At 38.0% G+C, this 14,686-nt stretch overlaps 1 protein-coding gene across 10 annotated transcripts in view; it reads right to left on the bottom strand.

Annotated features, from left to right (window-relative positions):
* The window catches only part of AUTS2 (activator of transcription and developmental regulator AUTS2), a 1,131,932-nt gene that overhangs the window by 754,610 nt on the left and 362,636 nt on the right, over nt 1-14,686 (bottom strand). The window contains exons 1-2 of one of the 10 annotated variants that reach the window (XM_072837555.1): nt 12,814-12,856; nt 10,514-10,572 (exon numbers count right to left, since the gene is read on the bottom strand). The exons of the other annotated variants lie outside the window; for them this stretch is intronic. Coding sequence (XP_072693656.1) covers nt 10,514-10,572; nt 12,814-12,841 — 87 coding nt within the window. The 5' untranslated portion in view covers nt 12,842-12,856. Of the gene's footprint in view, nt 1-10,513; nt 10,573-12,813; nt 12,857-14,686 lie in introns of those variants that run through there. 10 annotated transcript variants of the gene reach the window in all.

The following is a 14,686-nucleotide window of genomic DNA, read 5'->3' as shown; positions in this document are numbered from 1 at the left end:
ACACAATCACTAAAAATAAACTGTCCTAAAACCTGTTTATGCTAGTTTTATTTATTTAATTAAATATCATGTAAACTGAAGAGTACAAAATGAAAGTGAGATATTGCTTCCATAAAAATTAAGCTGAATACCATAAACAGAGCTCCTTCAAAAATAAACTATTGTTGAATTGAATATGAGACAACCATACAAGACTGGGAAGGGGAATCTAAAAGGAGACTTCATTCATATTACTCATGTATGTCTAAGTTGTATCAATGGTTTTAGTACACTCTCAGACATTTTTGGTCAATGCATTATGGATGTGGTTTATTCAAGAAACAACGGTTTGAACACAAATCAGTGAAACCATTCTCAAAGTAACTCTCACTGCATATAAAAGTCCTGAGGAGGGCAGCCTGGGTGGCTCAATGGTTTAGCGCCTGCCTTCAGCCCAGGGCATGATCCCTGAGGCCCAGGATCAAATCCCACGTCGGGCTCCCAGTGTGGAGCCTGCTCCTCCCTCTGCCTGTGTCTCTGACTCTCTCCTCTCTCTCTCTCTCTCTCTCTCATGAATGGATAAAGCTTAAAAGCTTAAAAAAAAAAAAAAAAAAAAGTCCTGAGGATCTTAAAAAAAAAAAACAAACAAACAGTGCCAAGGCTGCACTTCAGACCAATTTAATCAGATTTTCTGGGATTGATACCTAAACATCACTGTTTTTAAGACTCCCCAAGTTTTAAGGCTCTCCAATGCACACCCAATGCAAACTACTGATCTATACCAAAAGATTTGTGAGAAAAGCATAATAACTTGGCTTACTATAAAATAATATATTTAAATATACACCTTTTCTTTTAATGATTTCTAGCTTTAGGTAATTGGTTTTAATTTATAGATGCACCATGGAAGTGATCATGTCAGATAAGAAGTATTCTACCAAACACTACCACCAAAAAGTATATAACCAGATCTACATTGCCCTAACAAGTAAAATGAATGGGATCTGAATGCCTTTCTTCACATGAAGATCTACAGGCAAGATCTATCAGTTACAGGAAAGTGAGGACGGAACATCACTTCTATAATTTCAAGAAAGTTCTTTCGTCCTCCCTGAATAAATCTGAGCATCTTTCCTGCTCTTTCTAGAACATTGCTGAGACCATCCAACTACACTCAGTGTACACACTAACATTGTAGAAAGGCATACGAAACAGTGAGTCTTAAAAAGCGGGTGGCAAAAAAAAAAAAAAAAAAGAAAAAAAAAAAAAGCGGGTGGCAAAACAAGGGGAAGGCTGGTAATACCCTAGTGGAGAAGAGAAGAGATAGGAACTTAGTTTCAATGTGCCCACAGCAGAAACCTCCAATTTAAAAGCCCAATTCACGAATTCTCTCATTTATACATGCAAAGCCATACAATAAATAATTGTACATAAAGTTGTTCTAAGTGCTCTCAAACAATGTCAAAAAAGGGCAAACATATTATCTGAAGACCAAAGCCAATATATGAGTACATAGCTCTCTTTAATCCAGCTTTTGCTGCAACTGTATAGCAGACAGCCTTGAACAAGGAGTTAGAGTAGCCTGGTCAAAAGGATGCCTACTGCACTTGGTGCCACACATGGTGACAACACTTATCAAAAGTCACATTTGGGAATGCCTGGGCGGCTCAGTAGTTGAACATCTGCCTTTGGCTCAGGACAGGATCCCGGACCACACTGGGGTCCTTGTAAGGAGCCTGCTTCTCCCTCTGTCTATGTCTCTCCCTCTCTCTCTGTGTCTCTCATGAATAAATAAATAAAATCTTTTTTAAAAAGTCACATTTGATGTTCTATGTACTCTTCAAAATTAACTGACTCTATTGCCAGCTGAGGAACTCCTCATAGTCTAATAAAGTAATCTGGAATTGGGCTTTTGATTCAGATTGGCTGCATCTTTCACTTTCAAAGTACACTGATACAACATAGTCTTCAAATTCACCATTTGAAACAGGATTTCCATTTACCTCCTTATACTTAATCAAAGAAAATGACTATATTTGAAATCATTCCTTTGGAAATGAAATTCTTGGAGCTTTTGAGCAGTTGTTTGTCCTTAAGCGTTTTTATTTGAGTTGTCAAAACTATGAATAGTCTTTCCAGTGAAATGAGTCCACTCTAAGCTTGCAGCAAAATTTATAACATAGCCTGATGTACAAAGATCAAGTTATTCTGGTCTCAAACAACAAAACTAAGAGCGGAGGAAATAAGGTTTTGCCATGTCCAAGTTCTACTATCAAGTGAGAATAAAGAGATTCATAGTATCATGCTCCATAGCTTGTTCCTACCATATTTCTTTCAAATTTCAAAACTGGTTTTCTGGCACAAATTGAATGCTTCATTCTAACAGAAGCCAATAAAATTCTAGAAAATATAGTAAGAGCTTAGGCACAGTCATTGTGATTATTGAAATTTCCAACACACTAACTACATAAATAAATTTCAAATTAACTCTAAAGTTAAAGACAGTTATAGAATACACTTTAAACTTATGGACAGATGCATAAGGTTCCAAGGAAGGCAGCCAATGGGGTCAGACAGTGTTTGTAATAATTTCAGAGCAGTGATTCAAAAAAAAACATCTCTTACCAAAGAAACAAGTGTACTAATTTTCCTCCCACTGGACTCAACACCTCATTGAATTCAATGTTTCAAAAGAAGCAAAATCTATTATTGTTTCCTACACTATGCTCTTTCTGGCTAAAGTAGCTAAAATTTTTTAAACAAAGATGGGATTAACGATTCCAACCTTATTATGAAAGCGATTGTCAGAACTGCTTTGAAGAAGAAAAATATTGCAAATTGATGATGTTTTTTAGTGATGTATTATCTTGATGAAATAGCATTGCTGGAGGACTTAAAGATGCAAATGCATGTGCTATTGATAATATAATTTATATGAAGTAAGGTAAACTTGCAATGGGAGTTACTTCTAAGCAGAGGTTAGCAAAGTTTGATGACATTTCTAATATAAATGTAAGAAACATAAAGATAGGGATCCCTGGGTGGCACAGTGGTTTAGCGCCTGCCTTTGGCCCAGGGCGCGATCCTGGAGGCCCAGGGCGCGATCCTGGAAACCCAGGATCAAATCCCACGTCAGGCTCCCGATGCATGGAGCCTGCTTCTCCCTCTGCCTATCTCTGCCTCTCTCTCTCTCCCTCTCTCTCTCTATCATAAATAAATAAAAATTAAAAAAAAAGAAACATAAAGATAATAAAACACAATTATCACCCTCCTTGGAGCACATACTACCAAGCCTTATGCAATGTAAACACTTAAAAACATTGTCATTCAATCACTTTTGATTTATTTTTTAAATCAATCACTTTTTAAAAAACATCTTAGGAGACTTCTGCTTCCAGGAAAATGAAACATACTTTTTCCTATTACTTACACAAAGTACAACTTAAAACCCTGGACCTCGTGGATGAGGAAACATAAATAGGTGCTAGAGGTGAAGAGAAGAAGGCAGACCAGCTAAAAAACTGGGGACCCAAATAAATGAGATGATGGGGAGTTCCTTAGGGTTTTTTGTTTTCATTTTTGCTTGTCGCCTCAAATATCCCAGACCATGAGCTGAAGAAGAAAGAAGAAACTCAGAAACACCAACAGCAGATACAAAAAAGGCCCCAAGAAAAATCGGCTCTCTTTAGACACAGGACCAGAAATGAGTCAAACTAGCAACACAAACAACTTTTGGACAAACATCAGAGAAAAACCTGGGACACAGCCACTTCTCCATAAGCAAGACTGAGTGGGGAACCTACACTTTTACTCTTCCTCATCAGGCTTTACTGAGTTACTTCATCTCCACAGATTGTGGTGTCAGAGAAGTCAGGCAGAGAAGAGCACCACCCTATTCTCCATGTTAGTGGAGACCATGTAAGAAGCCTACATCTTCAAGAGGCAGTAAGGAGGCACCTCTGACTTCTCCCCACTTGGGTGGTGTAAGGAAAGGCACTGTGGAGAGTCATGCCTGCAGGTAAGGAGGCCATGCTCCTCCCCTGTGGTGTCAGCAGAGGCCAGGAGGGCTGCAGCAAGGAGACATCATTACCCCTCTCAGTCAGGACAGGATCAGCTGAGGCTTAGAGGAGAAATGGAACTCCTCCTTAGTAACTGAGAGGTCTTCTTCCCCATTAGGGGAAAACTGAGGTCAAGTTGGAAACCAGGACTTCCATCCAATAGGGCAATTAATAGACACCAACACTGAGATAATAGACATATTAGAATTATCTGACAAAGGTTTTGAAGTGCCTACCATAAAAATGTTTCAGCAAGCAATTACAAACATGCTTGAAACCAAAGAAAAAATAGCCACAGTAAAGAAATCTCAGCCAAGAAATAGAAGATATAAAGAAAACACAAGAGAAAATTTAGAATTCAAAAACATTATATTCAATAACAAAAACTAAGAACTCAAAAACTCTAAAAAATTGCTGAAAGAAATTAAAGATACTAACAAATGAAAAGACACCCCATGTTCATAGAATGGAACACTTAATATTGTTAAGATCTGCATTCTACCTGAAGAGATCTATGGATTCAAAGCAACTCCTTTCAGAATTAAAACTGCCTGTCAGGGAATCGCAGAAATAGATAAATTCACCCTAAAATTTATATGGAATCTCAATGGACTCCAAGTAGCTGAAAAAATTTGAAAGAAATACAAGGTTGGAAGACTGTCACTTTGATTTCAAAACTTATTACAGTAATCGAAAACAGTACAGTACCAGCATAAGGACAAAATGGGCAAAATAGACTAATGGAACAGAACAGAGAGCCCAGAAATAAGCTCCTGTGTATATGGACAAATGATCTTTGGTTTTTTTTTGTTCTGTTTTAAAGATTTTATTTATTTATTCATGAGAGACACGGAAAGAGAGAGAGAGGCAGAGACACAGGCAGAGGAAGCAGCAGGCTCCATGCAGGGAGCCCCCAATACGGAACTCGATCCCGGACTCTGGAATCACAATCTGAGCCGAAGGCAGACACTCAATCGCTGAGCCACCCAGGTGTCCCAAATGATCTTTGTTTAAATAAGGGTGCCAAGACCACTCAGTGGGAAAAGACAGTTTCTTCAATAAATAGTGTTGGGAAAACTGGATATCCACATGCAAAAGAATGAAGTTGGTCCATTACCACAAACCATATATAAAAATTAACTCAAAATGAATTAAAGGCCTAAACATTAAAACCTAAAACTATAAAATTCCTAGAAAAAAAATAAGGGAAAAGCTTCATGACATTGGATTTGGCAATGATTTCTCATATATGACACCAAAAGCACAAAAAGCAAAAGAAAAAAAAATTTGATGGGGCTGCATCAAACTAAAAACTTTTGTATATCAAAGAACACAATCAACAGAATAAAAAGGCACTTATGAAGTGGGAGAAAATGTATGCAAATCAGTGGTTAATGACCAGAATATATAAAGAACTTCTACAACTCAACAACCAAAAATCAAATAAGCTGATTACAAAATGGGCAAAGGACTTCAATAGACATTTCTCCCAAGATATACAGAAGGACCAAAAAACACAAGATGCTTAACATCAGAAATCATCAGAATACTACAAATCAAATGTAAAATTATGAAATTCTTTAAACAAAAAAAAGGTAAGAAAAATCTTCAGGATCAAGAGATAGATCAAGCAAAGAGTTCTTAGCTTTCACAAAAAAAACAAGGCATAAAAATGAACAAAGTTCATAAACTGGGCTGTATCAGAATTAGTTTTTATTTTTTATTTTTGCTCTGTGAAAAATGCTATTAAGAGGATGAGAAGACAAACTACAGATTGGAAAAAAATATTTATAAACCACATGTCCAATAATATACTAGCATCTAGAATACATTAAGAATTTTTAGAAACTGAACAATAAAAGTAAAAAACCCAATGAGAGAACAAGCAAAAGACATTTAATGAGAGATGTTTAACAGAAGATACCCAAATGAAAAACAAGCATATGGAAAGATGTTTAACATCGTATCAGCTGTTAATAGGGAAATACAAATTAAAACTACAATGAGAACGTACAATAAACATACAGCCACTCTAGAAGATAGTTTGGTGGCTTCCTAAAAGCTAAATATGCTATCCAGCAATTGCACTCCTGGCACTCATTCCATGGAAAAGAAAACTTACGTCTATACCAAAACCTGTACACAAGTGTTCATTGCAGTTTTATTTACAATTAAAAAAACTGGAAACGATGCAGTTGTGCTTCATTGGGGAAATGATTAAAACCCTTAACCCTAGAATACTACCCAGAAACCAAAGGGAATAACATACAATTTGGATGTATCTCCATCATGTTGAATGATAAAAGACAATCTTCAAAAGGGACACTGTATATCATGCCATTTATAGAACGTGCTTGAGATGACAAAACAGTACAAATGGAGGAAAAAGTACTGGTTGCCAGGAGTCAATGAAGTGATGCAAAGGCGGGTATAGAAGGCCAACATGAAAGATCTTTGGGGCACAGAATCTTTAGTATCTTGACTACATTACTAGCAATATCCTGGTTGTGATATTATGCTATACTTTCACATGATGTTACCTTTAGGGGAAACTAGATAAAAGGCACCTGGTATTCATATTATTTCACACAACTACATATGAATCTACTATCATCTCAACATAAAAGTTTTATTTTTTAAAAGTATACTAGTCAATTGCTAGTGGTTTCACAACATTTCTCTTGTATTTATTAAGTCTAGTAAAAATGATTAAGGCTATAAAAAGTATATTAGGCAATAATTTTCCCAATTTAATATATAAATAATTTTATCAAGTTTCTATATATTACCCAAAGTCATATACTACCAATAAATGGCAGAAGCAGAATTCAAACTCTTGTCAGCCAGACTCCCAAAAGAACCACAGAGTAATCTATGGTATTTAAAGAATAACTGAGCATCTGTTTTATGATAGTATTATGGATATCAAAAAAAAAAAGACATAGTTCTGGTCTCTAGGATCTTATGGTGCCTCAAGGCACAGACTGGTCAATAATCACAATGCAAGGTATTACATATATACAAGGACAAGTGCTTGCACTGTTGAGAGAGATCAACTGGGATTCTTAGAGAGGAGAGGGCAGCCTTTAATAAGCAGGGGAATAAGAGACTCAGACTGACCTTTGAACAGTATCACTCTAGCAGTGTCTTGTAACACGGGAAGGTATCATGAACTGGACAATATGGAGACCAATTAGGCTCCTCTAATAAACCAGGAAGAAGATGATAACAGAACTAAAACAGGTCCTTTGGGAACACACATAACCAGCTGGATAGTGATGTCTTACCCATGGTAGGAAATATAAATACATTTAGTTGAGAAAGAAGAAATTTACTGCATTTTAGAGATGCTGCATTAGAGATACCTATTGAAATTCAAGACAGATATCTAACTAGTCAATAACCAAACAACACAAAACAAAAAACAGAATGATGGCTACATACCAACCTAATTCAAGAAAGAGATAACTTGGGGCTCCTGGGTGGCTCAGTGGGTTAAGCAAGCAACACTTGGTTTTGGCTCAGGTCATGACCTCAGGGTCATGAAATTGAGCCCTACAATGGGCTCCAAGTTCAGCACAGAGTCCGATTGGGATTTTCTCTCTCCCCCTCTCCTTCTGTCCCTCACTCTACTCACTCTAGATGGATAGGTAGTTAGATAGAGAGATAGGTAGATGATAGACAAAATCTTGAAAAAAAAGAAAGAGATAACTCATCAATAATTTATATGGAAATATTACAGAGAAGTGTGTATGTGGTAGAGGTAATAGAGGTTTGTTTTACTATATACATATTTAGATACAGATATTTTTAAATTTTGGAAAGGGATCACAATCCTGATGATCACAGGAAAATAATACCATTGGCAATATTTTTGGTAATGCATTACCTTGAATTTCTTAATTTTTCGTGCTATTTAAGACTGATGAAATCATTTTTCCTAAATGTAAAACTAAGAAATGACTGTCCATTAAAGGTATCACATAATGTATTCTCTTACAACTGTGGACAAACTTCGCAGATGAAATTATCTTTCCAACAATTACAAGTTTATATCAAATTATGTGGTCACTGTTTGGAAATAGAGACAGGGATTTCTTCTTACCCTTTTAAAAAATACTGGAGGAAATTTCAAATTAACATCTCTATAAAAAGAATAACTTTTTAAAATAATGTGGAAAAGAATGATTTAAATTTGTTTTTTGGGACGCGTGGGTGACTCAGCAGTTAAGCTTCTGCCTTCGGCTCAGGGTGTGATCCCAGAGTATTGGGATCGAGTCCCACCATCAGGCTCCCTGCATGGAGCCTGCTTCTCCCTCTGCCGGTGTCTCTGCCCCTCTCTCTCTCTCTCGCCATGTCTCTTGTGAATAAGTAAATAACTTCTTAATCAATCAATCAATCAGTTTTTTAAGCATCCTTGTCCCTTGGTTTACACTCAAGCTTTTTATCTCTCCAATGAAACTAAACTCATTTTGATGAGTTTGGGAGGGATTGGGTGGGGGAGGGAGAAGGGACCTCCAGTGTAAGATTAAAAAATAAATTATAGGGAAGAAACAAAACAACAAAAGTTCCACTGAGAATCACAGAGATCTAGAGCACCATAAGCATGTCATAACCAAAACTGAGATTTTTGTTTATTTTTCTCCCATCTGTAATAAAAGCAAGATATTCTTCAATTAGCTATGGAGGCTTACATTATTTAGCTTTATGACAGACACATCTTTGTATATGAAAGCATTCTCTCATTTTGCTGCTAAAGGAATAGTAATATGGTCATTCAGATAAGGCAATTAATTTAACATCCCCCTCCTTTTCCTTTTTATCAAGATCATTGCTTGAAATGCTTTTTCCCCTTTTTTACATTACTTTACTCTCAGTCCTTAATTATGAGTTTCAGATTTCTATGGCAAGACATTCATTTATGGTGAAAGGAAAATGTTAAGGAGGTAGAACACAGTTTTAATTTATCAAAATTCATAACACCAAGAACGGGTAAGAGGCTCTTCCAAGGAAAGTAATCCACAGAGAAAAAAAGTAAATTCTAAACCAAGACATCACTTTTCCTGACCCTGTGTAATATCTTAGTAATAATAATGTTAACAGTTAACAATGCAAATGGTTTAAAATGAAGGATGGGGTGCCTGGGTAACTTGGTTAAGCATCTGACTCTTGATCCTGGCTCAGGTCTTGATCTCAGGGTTGTGAGTTCAAGCCCCACACTGGGATCCACACTGGGCATGGAGCAAACTTAAAAATAATAATAAAATATATTTTAAAAAATAAGATGGAGGATGGATCTTTTTACATAAAAAGCCTATATATTTTGATGAGTACATACACACGGGTGAAGAACAAGTAATTTTGCTGTCATAAAAATAAAGTAGAAACAGATCCATACAGAAAAAAAAATGTGGCAAAATGAGCTCCAAGTATACTAACTTCTTTTTTAAACTAGAAGAATGGAGAAGGAATTTTTCAACTTGCTTATTTATGCATATAATCATAAGAAGTAAGGTAAGTTATCACAATTTCCATCTTGCCACATTATGTCTCCCTTCTCTAGGATCTCAGCTTAACTCTACAGTCAATATGCCAATACTGTCAACAAGAAAATCAAGAAAGGATTTCAAAAAGGAGACATTTTAGGTTGCCCCTGGAAACCTCATTTCTAACCCTATAAATTCCAAACAGAGTTAAGTGACACATATGGATCCAGAACAAAAAAGGATGGGTCATCGTCTCCAGGTAAGGGAAAATGTCTTAGAAAGTACACACTTCTTCCCACCAAGCCTAGTAATGATATATTAAAACAGAGAACTGCAAAAAAATAAAAATAAATAAAAATAAAAAAATAAAAAAAAAAAAACAGAGAACTGCAACATCAAAATTTGAGATGCAAACCAAAATTGAGTGCTTCCCTAAAATGTAATCCTCCCTCAACAGACAGTAAAGAGAGAGTCTCAAAAATAGTTTGTCAAAATGGTGGGATTCTTCCTATACCCCAGAACACAGCAAAGCTCTTCTTCTACATACATGAATGAGTCAAGTCAGTTAACTGAAAGAAAGAAATAAAAATTCTCACTAAGCAAACTATAGGTAAAGGAAGTGATTGTCAATTTGTCTCAGGACAGAAAACACATCAAGTTCCGTAACAAATACTCCTCTTGGAAACTACTCTCTCTCAAGTGTCGCCTGTCTTTCCTGTGAATGCAGTTTCATTATTTTCCTTCTTCAGATTCTGAATAAGGCTTCTGGGACTGGGTGTGAAGATTCTTTCCTCATGGTCAATAGCAATGTCTGATTGTCAGCACAGAGCCTGTGTTTCATCCAGGAATCATTAAGCCAGAGGAAACCATTCATAAATACAACTTCTGGGCTAATGTGCTTCCCTTGGTAGCCAGAGGAGCCTGTCCACAGAAGGAGGTAGGAGGGAGGTAGCAGGTTTCCCTTTGGGAAAAGAAAACATATTGACTTACCTTCTCTGCATACTTGAACTTAACATAGAACCAGCTTGACTTGATCATTGTCTCACCTCCTGCCCTCAGAGGAAAAAGATGGAAAAAATAAAAAGGAAAAGAAAAACAAAACAAAATAGTATAACGCTGATGAAAAAGTGTGTTTCGGGCAAAAGCTTCTTTCAGATGCTGAGCTTTCCAAAGGATGCCATGTATTCAAAGGCAGGAGGGGCAAAGGGGAGAGCAATAGGAAAATGCACTATTTCAAACCTGGCCTCCTTCCCCTTTAAAGTTCCTATACACCTTCCCTTAGTGCCTACAACACTGTGTGTGATCCTGCTTCCAGAAACTGCACGCAAGGACTGCTTCCCTGAGCTGCCTGCTTTTCCCTCCCTCCCACTAGCTCGCTTGCTCCGTGTTGCACTCTTGGCCAGCTGACAAGAGAATTCCTCAAATGGGTTTCAGCTGCCTTCCTCACAAATGGCTCATGTTGGTAAAGGCAGGAGGCAGGCCCTGGCCCTGTACCCTCCCAGAAGGACAACCTCCTCCTCCCACTCCTATCCCCACGGGATGAATAATGAATTCCAGCACTCCCCCTCAGGACACAGATTAACACCTGGCCAAACATTATTCTGCCAAGAGCCTGTGTCTAGATAAAGGACTCTGCCACAGCTTTAACCCCATGATCCCCAAAACAAGATCAGGAGGTGACCTTTCTCCACGCCTATGGAAGATTACAACACTAAAAGCAGTCCAGTCTTTTCAGCAAAAAGTGAAAAAGAATCCATTTTAAATTCTCCAGCTGAAACAACATCTTTCGACCTCTCGTAGACAAAGAGAAAAACTGGGCCAGCTTTCTCTTGCTATTCCCTTTTACTTCTACTAGCAGCTACGAAAACAGCTCCCAGTATTCAGCCTCAGGAACTAACAGCTTGGAAAATGACATTTCTTCATACATTTTTTCCCCAGAAATGTAAAGACAGTGTTTTTACTTTTGTTTTACTATTAACGCATTAAACTTTTCAAATTTCAAGACTAATACGTGAAATAGAATCACAGCACCTACTTTACAAGATGCAAGAGACAGAAGAAATGGAGAATGAGGGGTGAGATCTCTGAGTATGTGAAGATCTCCAGCACAAGTGAAGCTGCTGCCCCAAGCACCATTGTGCTACAGATGACACATGGCCACAACCCGGCATGTAGAAAACTGCCCACTTCAAACTACTTAATAGTTTGTCAACACATCTCTTGTCCCTACTTCCTGTATCCGTATCCTTAAGTAATAAATATTTACTTATTAAATACAAAATAATTAAGATTCATCTGGATTTAAAAGTACATACTATGGGATGCTGTACACTACCCTCACCTGCAGAGAGAAATAGGAGAGTCTGAGTATTCATCACAGGCTTCCACCTTTCAAAGTGCCTTGAAAAAAAGCCTGAAATCTTTTACCACACAGCTGTTCTCTGTGCCCACTTTTATTCCAAATGATGAATGGGGCCATTCTAATGAGTAACCTTTCCTGCCATACAGGAAGAAAAAAGTCTACACAGGGTTTATCTTTCACATCTGCAAATGACCAGAAGCATGTGTGGACCATCACTTCATTTCCCTACTTCTGTGTCATAGAAGCTCCAATCCTTCATCCCTACAGACCTTTCCTCCAAGGCCCATCATGCTTTCCTCAGTCTAGGCACATTTGCTAAGGCCTACATGTCATTTACTGGACATCGGGATGGAGAAGGGATATGCTTCCATTTTGGAAGCATCTATCACATGCCAGGTTAAGCAGCCCCTTCATCGTAGCATTCACAATTCTGGGAGTGATTAACACTGAAAAACCCTCTTGAAAAACTCCATTCCTGCATCACAATAATCACAAACCTTCCCATAATGTTTTTGAAGTAGTCTTTTCTTCCAAAGGCACCCAAATACCCTAATACTACCTCGGCAGAGCACCTACACAAGTACACAGCAAAACTCTGTACCAAGATTGACAGCAAGTGTGTCAAAACTCATCCCCTAACACACAGGAACAAAAAAGTATCTCAGTGGATTCTAATTTGAGTTAGTAAGTGAGGATATAAATCACTTCAGAGGTAGGAAATAGAGTGAATGGAGTTAATACCTGAAGGCCACTAATTTCTCTGAGAACAATGACTCCATTCTTACTGGCCCCTCTCAGCTCCCTGCATCTTTCAGCGCCCAGGTGTTTTACTTTCTGGAACACCTCTATATCCTCTATCACGTCACCTCTTACTCTCATCCTTTGGATTGGCACTTAGCTGTCACTTCCTCCAAGAAGCTTTCCTTACCCGCATCCCTGAGCCTGAGTCGGTTCATCTATCATATACTGAATTTCTCCCCTTAATGGCACGTCTCATACAATGTTCTTTTTGCCTATTTACTTCTCTGCATTTCCCTCTGAAGTGGAGACCTCTCTGGAGCAAGTCCCCAGCCTCCCTCAATCACAGTTACAGCCTGTGATGTGGACCAGTGCCTGGACATAGCTGATGGTCAGTTACTATTTGTTTGATGTAACAGAAGGAAGAAAAGTTAAGTCATGTGGCACAAATGGGGCTGAGACAATGCATCTGAAGTCCTTAGCATGTTTCCTCTAGCACAGTAAATTCCTAATAAACTTTTGCTAAGATTGCAGCCTTCAGTGGGAAGAATTTGTGACTGTTACCAAGGGAAAAGAAAGCAACATGGTAAGTGGACTGATGGGCAACAATGAAAAGTCCTTCAAATACTGAGGCCCACTACAGTATATATACATTATGTAATCCACGTAAGTTATAATTACATTCCAGACAGTTTTAATTCTCTCAAGTGGAACATAGAAGCTCAAGAGAGGACAGACAGCTGGCATGCTTCTGGAAGGAAACGGCAGAAGGACAAGAACTTCCAGGAACTGAGAGAGCCAGTAAAAGAGGCAGTGAGGGGTTCCCATTTAACAAGGCTGGGTGAGGGAAGAGGTGAGGCCAGATGGGCTTGTGGTTGGAAAAGAAGGTGAGGTGTACAGGGCTTCACAGCACACAGGGACTGGGCAGGGGAAAGATGACTGCGTGACCATGACCAACTGTACTTACAGACATGATGGTAAGACATTCTGTGTTCAGGGACAGATTATGGAAGATTGGTTCTTTTAGAGTCAATTCATTTCCTCACGATTTTCCCCCTTTTACTATAAATTAAAATGCTCATGGAGAAGAAGAAAAAGTAAGTTAATGTAAGATTCCAAACAGCTAGAATTTGGGTAATAAAGTATTTAGACTTATTAGCAGGCTTACTGGATATTTTATTGGGAAGGGACTTTAAAAGTTCATGAAAACCAATAGTGTCTAACTTTTAGCATGAGGCCCCTTTTAATTAAAAAGAAATAATGAAGTCCCCATTTGATAACATATTGAATTTTAGCAGGCATTCATTAATTGAAGAAACACACAATGTAAGAATGTAATAATATTTTTAATGAATTTCTAGTTTATTAACCATCGCTTCTAGAAACATCAAAAAATAATGGGCATACAAGGACATGCTGCATGTGACCTATTTAGCGTCCTAATAAATGTTGTACATCCCAAACTGTGGAGTGACCTAGATTAAACACTGCAGTGATGAAAGGAGCAAAGCCCAGAGAGGTAAAGTGACTTCACCAGGGTCTCACAAGGTCTGTGAGTCTTCCTGGCTCCTGAGTCTAGCTTCAGGCTATCACATGTAAGTATATCCCTGAGAATACAACTGTGTTACATATTTCTGGTCACATGGTATTATGGAATAGACAGAATTAACCAACACAAATTCTCTTAGAGTCAAAAGGAGATAAGCTAAAACTGCTCTTTTATCCCCCAAAAATATATAATATTTGCATGAATATGAGGCATTGCCTAATGGAACATAAGGAAGGAGAGGAGGGTCAATGCGAGAGGCAGATTTCTGGTTGTGTTTTCTTTAGAGCATCTTATAAGAGGGGAAGGACAAGAACTGATGGAGGAGGAAGGACAGGCTATGTTATAAGAGAGCATCCTGCAACAGGCAGTGGTTACCCACAAGAGCTCTAGAGACAGAGGGACCTCAGTTCCGATCCTGACCACACCAAATGCTGCGCACAACTGCAAACTTGTTCCCTCCTTCAACCTCAAGTTCCCCATCTGTATACTGAGGCTAAATGAATCTACCTTAAAA

This window comes from Canis lupus, chromosome 8 (genome assembly GCF_048164855.1).
Source record: "Canis lupus baileyi chromosome 8, mCanLup2.hap1, whole genome shotgun sequence".
Classification (NCBI taxonomy): Eukaryota; Metazoa; Chordata; class Mammalia; order Carnivora; family Canidae; genus Canis; species Canis lupus.
Note: the sequence above shows the minus strand (reverse complement) of the source record. Positions and strands in the feature narration are given on the sequence as shown.